This window comes from Adiantum capillus-veneris, chromosome 27 (assembly GCF_014529385.1).
Source record: "Adiantum capillus-veneris isolate H3 chromosome 27, ASM1452938v2, whole genome shotgun sequence".
NCBI classification, from domain to species: Eukaryota; Viridiplantae; Streptophyta; class Polypodiopsida; order Polypodiales; family Pteridaceae; genus Adiantum; species Adiantum capillus-veneris.
The window spans coordinates 73,855,976-73,872,462 of record NC_140957.1 but is presented as its reverse complement, the minus strand read 5'-3'; the positions used below and the strand labels follow the sequence as shown (position 1 = coordinate 73,872,462).

The 16,487-nt window shown below is 44.5% G+C and overlaps 1 protein-coding gene across 3 annotated transcripts in view; it reads left to right on the top strand.

Moving 5' to 3' along the window:
• The window catches only part of LOC147422195 (uncharacterized), a 142,807-nt gene that overhangs the window by 39,554 nt on the left and 86,766 nt on the right, over window positions 1-16,487 (top strand). For all 3 annotated transcript variants that reach the window (XM_086503360.1, XM_086503361.1, XM_086503359.1), the window contains exon 2: window positions 4,719-4,791. In XM_086503360.1, the coding sequence (XP_086359486.1) occupies window positions 4,719-4,791 (73 nt within the window). The remainder of the gene's footprint in view (window positions 1-4,718; window positions 4,792-16,487) is intronic.

The following is a 16,487-nucleotide window of genomic DNA, read 5'->3' as shown; positions in this document are numbered from 1 at the left end:
AACCCCGTTGACATCTTCACCAAACCTCTTCTACAGGCAACATTATCCTCTCATGCCATCTCCCTTGGACTTGTTTCCCGTCCAGGAGTTGAGAGAGGGTGTTAGAGTTCAGTTTCCTTTCCGGTGGTAGCTCCAGTATCTCCCAAGAGTAGATTAGGGATTGAGGTTGTTTTGTGGCTGTGCTCGGTGGTACCTGAGGTAGATGTACGTGTTCATGGCTGAGAGTTTGCCTATGGAGGTGCCCCTCCCCCCCCCCCCCGGCGTACTTTTGGCATGTTATTCAATGTAGAGATCCAATGTTTGGGGCAGTCTGTCTCTAGCGTTTCTGCTTGCTAGCGTTTGGTGTGCCGGCGACTCTACTCTCTAGTGTTTTCTTTCTCCACTTCAATCTCTCTCCATCTAGCGTTTTTCTCTTGCAATCTCATCTCCCTCTACTAGCGCTTCCCCTCCGCATCGTGTGGACACCCTCTTCGGTTTCCATTGTGTGCGGTGTGTTTCCGTGCCTGTTTGATGGGCGGTATGCGCTAGGACCTTGACGACGAGGAGATCCATCGCGATAGATACGAGATCTATTGGCTGCCCGGTACGGAGAGGTGGTTTGCTCGTGGTTGCAGACAAGTTCATTACCCACTTCATCCCTTTTCCGTTTCACCTTTGACAAGATTCTGGCTGGCACTACACTCATCTCCAAGCCCAAGATTCACAAGTACAATGGGAGTGTCCAGGCTTCGCTGTGTATGGAGAGTACAGATGTGCGATGCTGGATGCAAGACACGAGACTCCAGACTCGTAGAAAGTATGATGTATCTGACAACTAAACCCAACTAAGCATATATACATAATGAGCAACCAACGGTTAGCAAAATATCCTTAACAGTCTAGCTACGTCTATGTCACGTGACACATCCAACCCTATGTGTCCGTGGACAAGCTACAACATGACTAGGGTTCAGTTCAGTCAAGTCAGTCTAGAATAGGAAGTGATCTGGCACTTTTGTGAGTCTGTTTGCAGACCGTGCATGTCCACACACTTAAAGTAGATGCATATCCTCTGGTTGCACATAGCATGATCATCAGAATCCATTAGGAGCATTTTCCAGTGCACAGAATCTATTTTCCCTATTTTTGACATTTTTCACTTATTATTTTTAAGTGACTTGTTGGGAACTAGGTAGGGCAATTTTGCTAAGCAAGTATATCAAGAAACCTAGCGCTAGCACTTTCTGACAGAAGAGGCAGCAGGAGCACCTTTGCTCAACAGGCACCTTCTCAGCAAGACTCCCACCAAGACCCTAGCGTTTTGCACCATCTGCATAAAGCTAGCATTTTTGCACGCAGATCAGCCAGCGTTTTTGCACTTGCAGATTCCCGGCGACAGTAGAATAGTAGATCAGCCTAGCGTTTTGCAATTGTAGGACAACCGGCGAGAGCAGACCAGAATTTAGCCATAGCATTTTTGATTTGCAGATCAACCTCAGCGTTTTGCAAATCCTTCGCGACAAGACTTCAAGAAGCACCAACATTTTCAATTTTCAGCATAGACCCACAGCAGAACAAGTCCCGAACCTCGCAGATCTCACCTTCCCGCAGCAGATCCTCGCCGCATGGTCAGATCCCACGAAGTTTGCAGTTTCAGCCCGGAAAACACAGATTTCAGCATCTGCGTTTTCAGCGCGTCGTCGTTGCATCGTCGTCATTGACATCGTCACCGAGATAGAGTCAGAATTCAGTAGATAAAGATTTGCAGATTTCAGCCCTTAGCATTTTTAGATTTCAGCCCGTCTCTTTATCGTCCTCATCGTCATCGACATCGTTGGCAAGTCCAAGCATTGTAGAGATTTGTGCAATCATAAGTAGACCGCTCTTGCCATAGAGAGTGGGGCCTTTGGAGGAGGGTTTGACAACAGTCTGGTGTTGTATTCTTCTGTCTCTATCTCTCAGTCTCAGCACCTTCATTCACGGTTTTTATCCACTTTGTTTGTGTCCATTGCACTCTCTCACTAAAGGAACGGCAAGATTTCCCTTCCGAAAGTAAAAGGAACCTTGAGCACAGTTCGGAGCACTCATCTTGAGCAAAGTTCGACATTCACTTCCGCTGCACCTTACAGTCTATCTCCAAACTGTGTGTTCTTTTCCCTTGTCTTTAATATTTGGAGCAGCAGAAAGTGCAGACAATTGTACTTGTTTCCCCTTGCCTTTAATCGTCCCAGCGGAGGGGGAGGAGGATGAAACTCCTTTAGTTTGAACCTCAGTAGAAGGTTCGGAGGCGAGCGAGGTTGAGGAGCAGGGACGGCTGAAGGAGGTGGTTGCAGATTTGGTTCCGGACATTCGGACTGCATATGACCAAATTTTCCACATCGGAAGCAAGAATTTGCAAACTTGTCCCATTTAAGCTTAAATGGGCGCTTTCCAACCACTGTATCCCCATAATCGATCGAAATACCTGCTGGTGTGGGGATATCCGTGTCCCACAAAATACAAAAACGGTTTGTGTTTGCCTCCAACTTAGGAGGGCAAATGACTTTGCCTAACCGAGCAGCCAACAAAGGAAGAAAATGACGCCAAGTGCGAGGAAAGTGGACCACCTCAACCCAAACGGGACACTTGTGACGAATGAGACTCTGATAGTCCTTGGTAAGAGCCGAGGGCAGCACATGAGTCATCTGCTTATTGAAAAAAAGAGGAGACATTTCAAGCAGAGCATCCCGAGCATCCATGTCAGCTAGCAAGACTTCGTAGAACCCTCGCGCACCAAAGTAAACCCCTTGGATTGCTTGCCGTTTGAGCAGGAAATCAACCCATTGGCCTACATCTTGAGCAGTAGGCATTCTACCCGGGAAAAAAAGAATCACAGTATTAAGTGCGTATTGAGCAACTCGGATCCATGAGCTCCTGTATAGGAATGCGCACTTCCGTAACAGGAGCGGTTCCTTCCCAGGCTTGACATGCATCCTCGAAGTCCTCATGCAAACATTCTTTAATAAGACTCAATGCATCCATCTCCGAAGTTTCCATGGCTTTCCGACGCTTATATATACACTGATCAGTCGAATCCATGTGAAGCTCTCACACACACTCTCTTCTTTTTTTTCTTTTTCTCTTTTTTCTTTTTTTTGGGGAGTTTTTGATATATGACTGCTATAAACACAGGCAAAAACACACACACCGGCTAACTGTACAGAAACACACACCCCTCTCTCGCACACAAGACGACGGAAGGACCGCGTGTAGGCGAAATCAAACTTCCACCCCCGGCGCGCTGCGAAGAGCCTGCACAAGGTAGATGTTGTGCAGAACAAAGTCGTGCGCCAGACAAGGCCGAAGGATTCACCACACACCCAAATCCCCCACCACACCTCTCACACACGCACACACGGGCATTCGCTCAAATCAAAGTAGCGAGTTTGCAAAAGCAAAGAAAGCAGACTTGGACGTCAATGGAAATGGGCGTGTCTATGTCCAGCATGCTGCGCCCTTTCCTCTTCTGCGGGAGCTAACAAGAACCCGAAAGTGTCCAGCTGTCTCACACACACACACACACACACACACACACACACACACACCTCGCTGCACAAAATCGCAGAAGCTACAGCCTGCCCGTTGCTGAAAATTGATGAGCAAGAGGTTACGTGCTGGCAGGGAAAACATCCAGACGCCTGCGCAGTTAGGGTTCGCGACCTTACTGCAGAGAGAATCTGTTGGCTGGGGTCTGCAGAATGTTGCGCTGGGCTGCTTACTGTAGAGGGCGAGAGCACAAGGCAGGCGACCACCAGAGCAGACGAGCGCGTAGTCCAGTACACATCACCCACATACACTACACCCCACACACACACACTCTCTCTCTCTCTCTCTCACACACACACACACACACACACACACACACACACCTCTCTCTCTCTCTCTCTCTCTCTCTCTCACACACACACACACACACACACACACACCCCACACACACACACACACTTTCTTGGGTTAGCTTGAGAGGTGAGGCGGGTCTCTCTCTCTCTCTCTCTCTCTCTCTCTCTCTCTCTCTCTCTCGTAATATGGCACCATTTACACCATATTGGATGAATTGTAGCAGAAGATGGGTGACCATATTTAGATTCTCTCGCACAGATGTGTCGTCTCGGTATACACATGCATTGATGCTTAGACTCTTGAAAAACACACACATTCCATATTAACATGTGCGTGTGTGTATACATACATATATAGAGATTTATGTTGTATTTAAATAAATACAAAACATATATTTAGTATTAATACATTTTTTGTTATAACAGGATACATTTTTTTTTTGTTTATATATGTACTAAGCATGTTTGTGTATATATTTGTTTATATGTATGGACATACACATATACACACGTGTATGTGATATATATTTCGATGTATGCATGTGCTTGTTTACACACATGCATGCACTCAAGCATAAATATATGTGTATATTTATGCATTCAAGCATAAATATGTGTATATTATAATATGGGTTTACATACATACATACAATATTTATGTATATGTGTCACACTATGATATAAATGCACACTAATTATATGAATGCACGCAAAGATGCTACTAATGACTATTAGAGTTCATTGATTTACCTTTTAAAGTTGGACTTTGTCATTCACAAGCAACTCTCATTTATTATTTTTCAAAAGTGAAGGCACCTAGTCGATTTTGGCTTAGTTAGGTTTTCATTTCATGCATATTAGGAGGTATGCAAATCCTTGCCATCAAATACAGCAAGTCCCAAAGCTATGCAAGAGGAGAGATCTTTCCTTACAGGTTAGATTACCAAGTTAATAAATTTTGTAAATACTTTATATATTATATCAAAACTTGACATTGTAAGCAAGTCTGAACTAATTGTTAGCAAACCTTGTTTATTGTTCAATGCTCATATTGTTGAGCTTCATGGAGATATATTGGGAGGGTGTGCATACCCTAGTAGCTACTCATCTTACACTCTTGTGTCGAAGTGATTTTATGCATGTGTATTTGGTGTATTTGTTTCATTTTGATTTGAATAAAGAGAAATATTATGGCCGTTTTGTAATATTGGCTTCATTATGATCGATTGTGTAGAGTTTTTTCTTTCTTGGCCGAGAGGAAGCTCGATGGGTTGCCGAACTACTGGACCGCAATCGTGAAGGTTAGATCTCATCCGCAGCGCGACGACGATGGGTTGAAAACTGAAAACGTTGGCTGTTGTGCAGGGCTGAAAATACCAAGGGCTGAATTCTGAAAACGCTGGTTGCTCTTCTTCAAAAACGCTGGCTGAATTGCAGTCCCTGAGAGAACGAGAATAGCACTAGCTCCTTGGGTGCCTTTATAGGGAAAGAATAGGCGTTAAGTAATTATTAGGCCTTAGGTAGGGCAAACATCCACCAGTTTTTTCAACAAATAAATCATAAAATGATTTATTAAAAATTGGTCCAAACTTGGTGAGATTGTCACACATCTGCCCACCTGGGAATCCGATTGACGTGCAGTCTGGCACGTCGGATTCCTCTAACCTAGAACTACATGCTCATCATGCCAGATGTCCACCGTAGTGTAATAACATATGTCAAAACGCGTATACAAACCATTTATGCAAGAGGGTTCCAAATTGGAAAACCTAATCTAATGGATTTGTCCGGACATGCAAGTCCTGCGAACAGGCTCACAAAATTGCCGGTACTAATCCTCTTAGGATTCTAAACATCCCTATCTAGGAAGAAGGGGAAAGCTGGCTCTGGAAGTCGATGAAGTATGTCCATGTGGCACACAGAGCCATTTGCACGTGACATCCCCTCCTGCTTAAGGTGAGGTACAGTTACCGATCTGCATGGCCTCCTTGTATGAGGCTAGCAAATCCGGGTAATCGATGAAGAATTCCTCGTCCACCCATGCCGCTTCATGTGTCCCTCGATCCTTGAATTTGAGGAAATATTGTCGTGCTTGCTTCTTCGTGCCGTGCTTGAAGCGATGCAAAAGGATCTGCTCGCGCTCCATCACCTCGGCTTCATCAACAATCTCCGGTTGGTACTCATCAGGAATGCTCCTTGGAGGATCACCCTGAAACAATTTAAGCCAAGAAACATGGAAAACATTATGCATTGTCCAAGAAGATAGCAAACGTAATTGCATGGAAACATCATTTCCCTTTTTGACGATTGGAAACGGACCATACATACGAAAAGAGAGTTTAGGACACCTCTTACCAACTTGCTTGAGCCGTTGCTTCATGATCCATAAATACACCCAATCACCTTCCTTAAACGAGACATCCTGTCGATGCTTATTAGCATGCCTAGAATAGGACTCTTGAGCCTTGCTAAGCCGAAGCTTAACACTCTCGAGTACCTCCGCATAGGTTTGACTAACACAATTAGCATCATTAACCTTGGAAACTGACCTAGTCAACAATGATTGAAAAGGTCGCCAAATGCAACCTCATATGGAGTGCGACCAATAGCACTAGAAAAAGAATCATTGAGGACAGCTTGAACTAATGGCAAATATTGCTCCCACTTAGATTGCTTATCATGCACATTCGATTTGAGAACATCAAATGCCAATTGATTGTAAATTTGAGTTTGTTCATCATTAACCTTGGAAACTGACCTAGTCAACAATGATTGAAAAGGTCGCCAAATGCAGCCTCATATGGAGTGCGACCAATAGCACTAGAAAAAGAATCATTGAGGACAGCTTGAACTAATGGCAAATATTGCTCCCACTTAGATTGCTTATCATGCACATACGATTTGAGAACATCAAATGCCAATTGATTGTAAATTTGAGTTTGTTCATTAGACTGTGGATGAAATGCAGACGAAAAATTCAACTGAGTGCCAAAATTTTCAAACAAAGCACGCAAAAAATGGGATGTGAACTTAGTATCACGATCCGACACAATAGACTTGGGTAGACCACACAATGGATACCAATGCTTGATGAACAATCGTGCAACATCTTGTGCAGTGACATTAACCTTGCAAGGGATTAACATACAAACTTTGCCAAACCGATCAATGATGGTTAGACATTGCGTGTTCCGTGCAGACGTGGAAGGAGGTAAATTAGTTACAAAGTCCATGCTAATGTCCTCAAATGGTCCGTCAGGGATAGGCAACGGCATGAGTAGCCCTTGTTGCTTACTATGAGGGACTTTAACCTTTTGACACACAACACACTTAGTAACATAAGCGTATACATCCTTACGCATCTTTGGCCAAGAGAAAAAACGTTCAACCTTTTCTAATGTAGCATTAATACCCCTATGCCCACCTGTCAAAGCATCATGTGCGTCATGCAAAATGGGTGCTTGGTGAGAAGACAGAGCACACAAGCGGTTCCTGAAGAAAAGCCACCCATCACGAATGAGATAATTGCACGACCTTGTGCATTTAATGCTTGTAACCAATGCTTTTCAAACTCAGAACCCGTGTAATTGTCTTAAGATCATCAAAACTAACACCTTGAATAGAAAGAAAAGAATGAGACTCGAGAGAGAGAACTTATCCTTTCCTACTAAGTGCATCTACAACGGGGTTAGCTTTTCGAGGGACATACTCAATCATACCACCAAACTGCTTAAAAAACTGAGACCATCGTGCTTGCCTATCACTCCAATGTGCACCGGGCATAGATTGAAGCCATTTAAGTGCTTGGTGATCTGTGCGAACAACAAACTCATGCCCATAAATGAAATGCTTCCAATGCTTTAATGCATGAATGACAGAGAGAAGTTCCTTATCATAAACAAAATAATTCTTCTCAACACTATTGAGTTACGAGAGAGAAATGCCACTGGATGGTTGTTTTGTTGTAACACTGCGCCAAGGGCAATGTTACTAGCATCAGTCCACACCTCAAAAGGCTCATCCCAAGAGGTGAGGGCGAGGCATGGCGCCTCGGTTACTGCTACTTTGAGCGCTTCAAAAGCACTCTTAGCGGCATCGGTCATGACAACCCAGTTGACGGCGTGTCTTGACACCTTTTAACAAGTCACATAATGGTGCGGCAATATGTGCAAAATGCCTAATGTGAGGACTATATGCTTGACACAAACCCAAAAATGAGCGAACATCATATGCTGTCTCAAGCATAGGCCACTCTCTTACCTCACTTACCTTTGCAGGATTAAGTCGAATGCCCTCGGGAGAGATAATGTATAGTGAGAAAAAATTCCGACTTCTTTGCTGCAATATAAAGACGTTTAGCATCCAACTTACCGTCATACTTACTGAATGTGATCTTCTCGGGAATTGGATCACTGGTCGTCCGTGTAGTAATGGTTGCCTCTGCCTTGGCAAGCTTTTCATAATCGGGCTCCGAAGATGCGGGATCGGGTCGCACCGCCAAGGTGGTGATGAGATCACGCATGGAATCCCTTTCCAGCCTACGAGCCTCGGCTTCGGTCGCCAATCGACGCTCCTCACGCTCCGCCGCTTCCACACGCTCTTGTCGCCGAGCTTCGTCTTGCCGCATCATCATCTCCATCATCATGCACATCATAGCATCCATGGGATTTGATGGCGAAGGTGGAGGAGTTGGGGGAGGGTTTGCAGGATCCATAGGTGGCTCTTGCTCGCCTTCTTGATTTGTGGAGGTATTCATACCGCTACGAGTCTTGACCATGCAAGGATTTCTCCTCTTGGTTCAAGGAAGGTCGCAGACTTATCTTCGGGAGACTATCTACCCCCTCGTCGGCGCACCACGCATGCAACACCCGATATACAATTGGTTGCTATTTTTCGACGCTCAAGGCGCACGGCTCTACGCGCAATGGCAGGCCTGCTGTTCCAAGAGTCGGAGGAGTATACACCGAAGGGCTACCAACACAACCAAAAAACACAAGAGAGAGAAAAAACTTGTCGTGGATTAGCGGATTAGTGCAAAATCTTCAAAACTCTAATACCAATGTCAGGTGCAGCGGAATTAAAATGGTGAAGATCTAGTATTACACTTTCACAAAATCCTTTCCTTCTTTCCTTGCCTTAGTGAATGCTTTGTACTTCAATGAGTGCTCCTTTTATGTTCCCCTGAAGAGAGGGGTTGAGAGAATGCAATAGAGATGTGTAGAGGGAGAGAGAAAAAGAGAGAAGAAGAGAGCGACACCCGATGGGGTCCCAACTAACCCTCTCAAGGGTCCCCCACACTGTTACCGATGTGTATTTGCTTTAGATTGTGTAAATGGAATGTATACACAATGCAATACCTCAATGCAGACTCTAATGACTTGACGACGACAAATCACCGCGGTAACTCCTCGGGAAGAGGCACCTCCGGGGCTGATTTGGTGCACCTTTGGATCCTTCTCGATGTGGGATTGCGGATGGCCACCAAGGGTAGATTTGGGGCTGATTTGCGCTCCCGATGTGAGAGGAATAAAGGGGCGACTGATGGCTGCAAAACCGTAGATCTACGACGAAAAACGCAGCAGATCTCTCACGTAGAGCATGGCTGAAAACGCAGATTTCGATGATGGCGATGAAGGGCAGCAATGTGAGCACTCGATGCTGGCGAGGGAATGGCTGAGAGGATGCTCGATGGGCTGCCGAAGTATCGGACCGCAGCCATGAAGGTTAGATCTCACCCGCACCGTGACGACGATGGGCTGAAAACTGAAAACGCTGGCTGTTGTGCAGGGCTGAAAACACCAAGGGCTGAATTTTGAAAAAGCTGGTTGCTCCTCTTCAAAAATGTTGGCTGAATTGCAGTCCCTGAGAGAATGAGAATAGCGCTAGCTCCTTGGGTGCCTTTATAGGAAAAGAATAGGCGTTAAGTAATTATTAGGCCTTAGGTAGGGCAAGCGTCCACCAGTTTTTTCAACAAATAAATCATAAAATGATTTATTAAAAATTGGTCCAAACTTGGTGAGATTGTCGCAAATCTGCCCACTCGGGAATCCGATTGACGTGCAGTCTGGCACGTTGGATTCCTCTAACCTAGAACTACGTGCTCGTCATGCCAGATGCCCACCGTAGTGTAATAACATCTGTCAAAATGCGTATACAAACCATTTATGCAAGAGGGTTCCAAACTAGAAAACCTAATCTAATGGATTTGTTCGGACATGCAGGGCCTGCGAACAGGCTCACAAAATTGCCGGTACTAATCCTCCTAGGATTCTAGACATCCCTATTTAGGAAGAAGGTGAAAACTGGCTCTGGAAGTTAATGAAGTATGTCCACTTGGCATACAGAGCCATGTGCACGTGACATTCTACAAGAGTTCTTTGATAAACGAATGTCTATAATTTAATAGACAGGGTTTTATTTTAAATGGGATGAAATGTCACGATTGTGACGTATTCTTTATGTTTGTATTACTTTCCTCGCTTGGTTCTCTTGCAGATACGAAGATGTACAAATTAGAGACACTTGTTCTCGAAAGGGTGTGCCTCTTGGCCCAAGAGTCGCACGGCGAATAGCCATGCCTCTTCAGCGAATGGCTGCACCTCTACGCCAAATGGTCACGACTCTACAGCAGAGGCACACGACTATTGGCCTAGAGTCATGTCTTTTGACCTATGCTCATGTCTCTTCATCGTGTCTCTTCAGATTCTATATAAGAACGCCTTTGTAAGACATTTGAATCAATCAAACACATTCAGTCTTTGAGTCTCTTGTTATCAAGTTTTGTTCAGAGTTCAGTTTTCATTTAAGTGTAAGTATGAATAAACACACATAGTAAGCGTGTTCTTCACAGTGCCATTATCTCTTTCTGTTGTGCTCCACTAACCCTGTACGGTGGCCTAGTGGACGGACTAGACCTTGGAACGAGATCTATAGTATGATCTTCAAGCCTCTCAGGGGGTAACTCTCCTGGTAAAGAATCTGAAAAACAATCCCCGAATCTATCCAAGAAAGCCCTTCTACTTTCATTTAGTGCAAACAAATCATCGTCAACTTCATTAACTTGCTTTGCAAAAACCAAGCACGCAGAAAGACGACTTTTCATTATTGAAGTAATAGCAGAAGCAGAAACTACTGGGACAGGCTCCCCTTTTAGCTTTACACCTAGGGTGTGGGTCTTGCCTCTATGTACAAGGGTGATTGTTTTTTTGAAGACATCCAAAATAGCATGCTTCCTGTGGCATCAAGGTATGCCTAACAGAACATCACAACCTTCCAAGCCGCATAATATGAAACCCCTTTGTGTCCACATAATTTTGAATGTGTATTCAGAGTTTTTCAAGTATGGGGGTGATAGGTTCAGAATGCCTAGGGCATGCCAAATCAGCCTGTCGAACTCGTCCCATTTCTACAGGATGTGTTCCTAGCTTGGCTGCCAATGCCGGTGTAATAAAATTGGCACGAGCTCTAGGATCAAAGAAAATAAGCATTGTAGAATCTCTGATCTTGCCCCAAGCTTTGTATTACTCTGAAGCATCAGTACATGGCTGATCACCAACCATGTCAGGCACTAAACCTGCACTTCACATCCTTATGCTTGTTGTGTACACTTTGAAGCAATATGCCCTTTTTCTTCGCAAATGAAGCATTTCCCAGCTTGCATTAAAGCCTTTCTTTCTTCAAACGACTTTCCAAATAATGGCCTCTTCTGTCCTTTGCCTTGTCTGAAGAATTTCTGAGGCTGCTCTTGAAAGGTCTTCTTTCCAAATGGCTTCTTTCCATAAAAGTTCTTTGTTGGAAAATCCTTCTTTGAACCTGTATCCTGTTTGCCCTATGGTTCCTTCTTGGTGAGTCATGTTTGCAACATTGGTCTCAATGCAATAGTCTCTGATTTCTTTGGGCAAACCACAACAATATTTCTCAATCTGCTCTGGCAGTGGCACTGTCCAGTATGAAGTGACTGGTAAGAGTGCATCCTTGTTATACTCTTCCAGATTTGCACAATTTGCTGCATCCAGCTTGTGCCATGCTGTCATGACATCTACTTCAAATGTGTTTGTCAGCCAAGCAAATGAGAACTGTTGTTTGAACTGGACCCAAGTAGCAAGTGATAATCCTTGCATTAACAGTGAGGTCCACCATTGTCAAGCATTACCCTTTAAGAATGTTGATTCCTTCCGCACCTTAGAAGACTGTGTAAAATTACCTCCAGAAAGTATGTGGCATCAAACTGTTGGATAAAAATCAAAGCTTTCAACTTGTCTTGCATACCACTGAAAGTCTCCAACTTCACTGCGTGACCACCTTCCTTATAGTCCTTAGCCTTTATGCTCGTGTCAAGTGATCATAGACTGGTGGTGGTAAGAATGGAAAATCCTTAGGCATCTTCTTCTTTGCACTGACCTCACCAGTCTTTGCTGCCAAATGTTCGCCTGAGGAATTTCAGCCATGCTAACAGGTGGTGTAGGCATCAGAACTGGACTGTAGAAGGTCTGATGTCTTGGCTGTACACCGATGCTGGCATAAAGAGGGTTCACTGCCTCAGTAGGCAACATTCCTGGTGACCCTCTTGGCATGAATCCTGGAAAACTAGTGGGCTGCCTTGCCATGGCTTGAAAAATTGACCCACCACCAAAGTATCCAGGTTGGGCAGCAATCTGGGTAGAAATGGTCGGCATAAGCAACTGTGCATTACTCCCTTGACCATTCACTGCTAGATCTTGTGCATGTGTAGCTTGTAGCATTGGACAAGTCATTACTACTGGTATCTTCTCAACATGCACTTGTTCCTTCAATCTGTTTGTGGCACGATGAGACGATTCAGCATGTGAATCCTCTTTGCCTGATTTCATAGACAAGCTGTTCAAATGTGCCAACCATGCTCATGAGCTGTGTAGCAAAAACAATTGCTCTTCAAGAGTCATATTAGGCTATGGGACACGCTTTGTCCTGGAAGATGCTGACCCTGGTGCACCTGTCGTGCCTCTATGGTGTCTGCGAGTTGAAGAGGAACTCTCTTCAGGAGGAAGCTTGCCTTTGCCTTTATCTGCCATAGCTACAACTCTGGCTCAAGCAAAATATGTAATATTCAAAGAAAGATTGCCGTAATATTTCTCACCTGTAAGGCAACTGTGTGTGTCCTTTTCACCCAAAACTGTCTGTGATAGACTCTTTAAGGAAAGAGTTCAAATCCCGTTGATGGAACCATAAAACCTGTGTATGGACTCATAAAGCAGTGATTCTATCAAATAAATACCTGGACTTGTCATTCACACACAGACTTTCAATCTCACTTCCTCGCTCAACACCAGATTGGCCCCAAAATTTGGCGCCCCTTGCAGTATTTCTTTTTCAATTAAGAGTAGAGAAATTACAAAGATTGAGAGCTTCAGAGTACAGGACCTATTCACAACAAATTTTCACCTGCTCTAGAAAATCTTGACAGCATAACAACACTATAACTTGCCCAGAACAAACCTCTCTCAAGTAGAGAAGCACTTTCTCTAATCAAAACCCTTCCATTTGAGCCCTAAACAGTAAATTTCAGACCGCTGTATTTTCTGGTTTTTGACCCGTTTTCCACCTGTTTTTAGTCCTAATCAATCCCCGTATTGTCCGCTGTATCCCGGGCTATGTTGCCCTCAATTTTGGCATCATTCTGAGCTCAAAACAGTAAAAAAACAGCAATAATTCAGAGCTGGATTTTAGTATTTGTACAGAGAGGTTATCAACCTCTCTTGTTCCTGCACAAAGAGGCTCTTACCTCGGCGTTTAAGCATTGAACCCACACGACTATACATGTTCAGCTGCAAAAGCCCTCTTGTGGGGCATTATGGTATGTATTTAAGTGGGAGAGAGAGAGATCAAAGGGAGCGGATCACCTTCGTACATAAAGCAAGGGAAGAGGGAAGCACACCACATTGCTTGTGTACCTGAAAATCCGCCATACCTCGCAAAAAGAGCCCAGCACAAGAATAAAATGCCCTCTCTCTCTCTCAAGCTGGAAAGTGGCCAAAAATGTGCCAAGTGGCACTCATGCATGGTTTTCCCGCTTTGTACCTACTACCGGTCTAAAAATATCTCAACCGGTTGCTCAGTTGACTTAGCGGCATACTAATAAAATGTTCCTCTCGTCATTCTAGAGCTAATGACGCTAAATGTCAAAAAATAGTAACTCCCTAAGTTCTAGGGATCACTTCCATTGCATTTCCTTGGGTCTTTTGACCATCTTTCAACACTGTGACTGCATCTCAAAATGCAATGTGGCTCAGATACAGTGACTTTCAATCAATGTCCACTCACTGGAGTGCACATTCATTTCCGGCCAGGCACTTTGTCTTGCACCTTTTCTAGTGACCAAGCACACAGTTCTGATCCACTGCCATTCTATTCTTCAGTGCCAATTCTAAGGCTCAGTCAAACCATTGTCCAATGTCCCAATGGTTGTCTTATCTAGCCATGCAATAGTTCAAGCTTAATCCAAGAAAATAGGGGGAAAACAACAGCAACAAAAGAAGAAGAAAAAGATATATCCCAATGTCCCAATGGCCGTCTGCTTTGGCTATGCAATGGTCCAAGCTTAACTTAAAGACCTTCCTGAAGAGACGTTCCTAGAGAAAGAAGCTAATTTCAGAGAAGCTTTCTTGAGGACTACAGACTTCTAATGCAAAGAAGTCTCCAGGTGGGTCTTCTGACCATCTTTCAACACTGTGACTGCATCTCAAAATGCAATGTGGCTCAGATATAATGACTTTCAATCAATGTCCACTCACAGGAGTGCACATTCATTTCCGGCCAGGCACTTTGTCCTGCACCTTTTCTAGTGACCAAGCACACAGTTCTGATCCACTTCCATTCTATTCTTCAGTGCCAATTCTAAGGCTCAGACAAACCATTGTCCAATGTCCCAATGGTTGTCTTATCTAGCCATGCAATAGTCCAAGCTTAATCCAAGAAAATAGGGGGAAAACAACAAAGAAGAAGAAAAAGATATATCCCAATGTCCCAATGGCCGTCTTCTTTGGCCATGCAATGGTCCAAGCTTAACTTAAAAAAAATGGGGAAAAACAACAGCAGCAAAAGAAGAAGAACGTAAGATGTCACCAGATGGTGATATTTTTGCAATTGATTTCTGCACGTAACAACAAAGTTAATAGAGCACTTATCTACGTAAGACCTTTCTGAAGAGACGTTCCTAGAGCAAGAAGCTAATTTCAGAGAAGCTTTCTTGAGGACCACAGACTTCTAATGCAAAGAAGTACCTTAAACTCCTAAAGACTCTTTAACCTTTACTATGAGACTAGAAATTGCTTTCTCTATGGCTTTGAGAAGGCAAGAGTTATCCGAGGAAGAAAGCCTATATTTAGTACATGTAGAGAAGAGGTCTTTGAGGGAATCAAAAGGAAGAATAGTACAATCAGCAAAAGCTTCAATCAAATATTTTGTCGACTTCAATCAGAAAGAGGGATGCATATCCAAAGTTTACCATACATTAGGTGAGCTCGCGCTGCTTGCTATGCTTCACCCCCCTCGCACGCCCCCCCTCCACCTTCCCCTTGCACTAGCATGCCGCCCGCGCACCTCCCCCCCCCCCTCCCCCCCCCCCCCCCCCCAAGTCTTGGAGGACCACAATTTGTGCACCATTAGGGTTCTTTGAGACAAGAGCTTCAAAGATGCATAATGGATGGACCTATTGATATTCTTATCTTACAGAAGCATCATCTGTATGAGAGCTGCATTCAACGTTGTGGGCACGTTCTGCGAGGTAGATATGAGACATTTTGGTCAGTTGCTTTTGGCATTCATGAAGGTGTATGTGTGACTATTGCGGATACATGGAAGCAGGCCATTGTGGCCAGAGGCATTATTGTGTCAGACAGGGCCGAGTGGGTCACAATGCAGGTTCAAGGTAGCCTTGTGGGCTTCTTGAACATTTATGCGCCCAACCATGCGAGTGCACGGGCTGAGTTTTGGTCACATATTGTGGAGTCTTTGCCTCACACAGAGCAATGGTGCATTAAGGGGGACTTCAACCATAGTAACAGGGGACGGAGGAGACAGAGCTTGAGACGGGGGATGCCCGATTCCGGGATTGGGATGGGTGGGGACAGACGGCAAACTGCCTACCATGTGGGAACGCAAGCAAAACGTCCCGAGGACAGCAGGGAAAGGTAGGGGACGACAGTCAAACAATCAACTTTTTTTAAAATTTGAAAAACTGATCGTTTCTAACGGCCAGTTCCTCTCCAACAGCCATATTTTGGAACTTTGAAGCACCCCAATGGCTATAAAAGCCACCCTTTGGGTCCTCATTTCTCGATGTTTTATTGGCACATTTGCGTCGATACGACTCATGTTCTTTGGTCTATTTAGTGTAAATTTGTGGTCAAAGTGATGCTCTATGTGTGTGGCATTTATGTAGGTCAAAAAATACCAAAAAAACTCTGTTTTATATTTGCCATTCCGACCCCCGTCCCCGTTCTCTAACTTTTGCCGTCCCCGTTCCCGTCCCCGTCCCCGTTCCCGACCGCCGTACCATGTTACTATGACTTCAACACACTAGAGGACCCCTCGAATAGGATTCGAGGCAGCCATGCTACTGTTCACGGAGCTGAGTTGGCTGCTTGGGAGCAC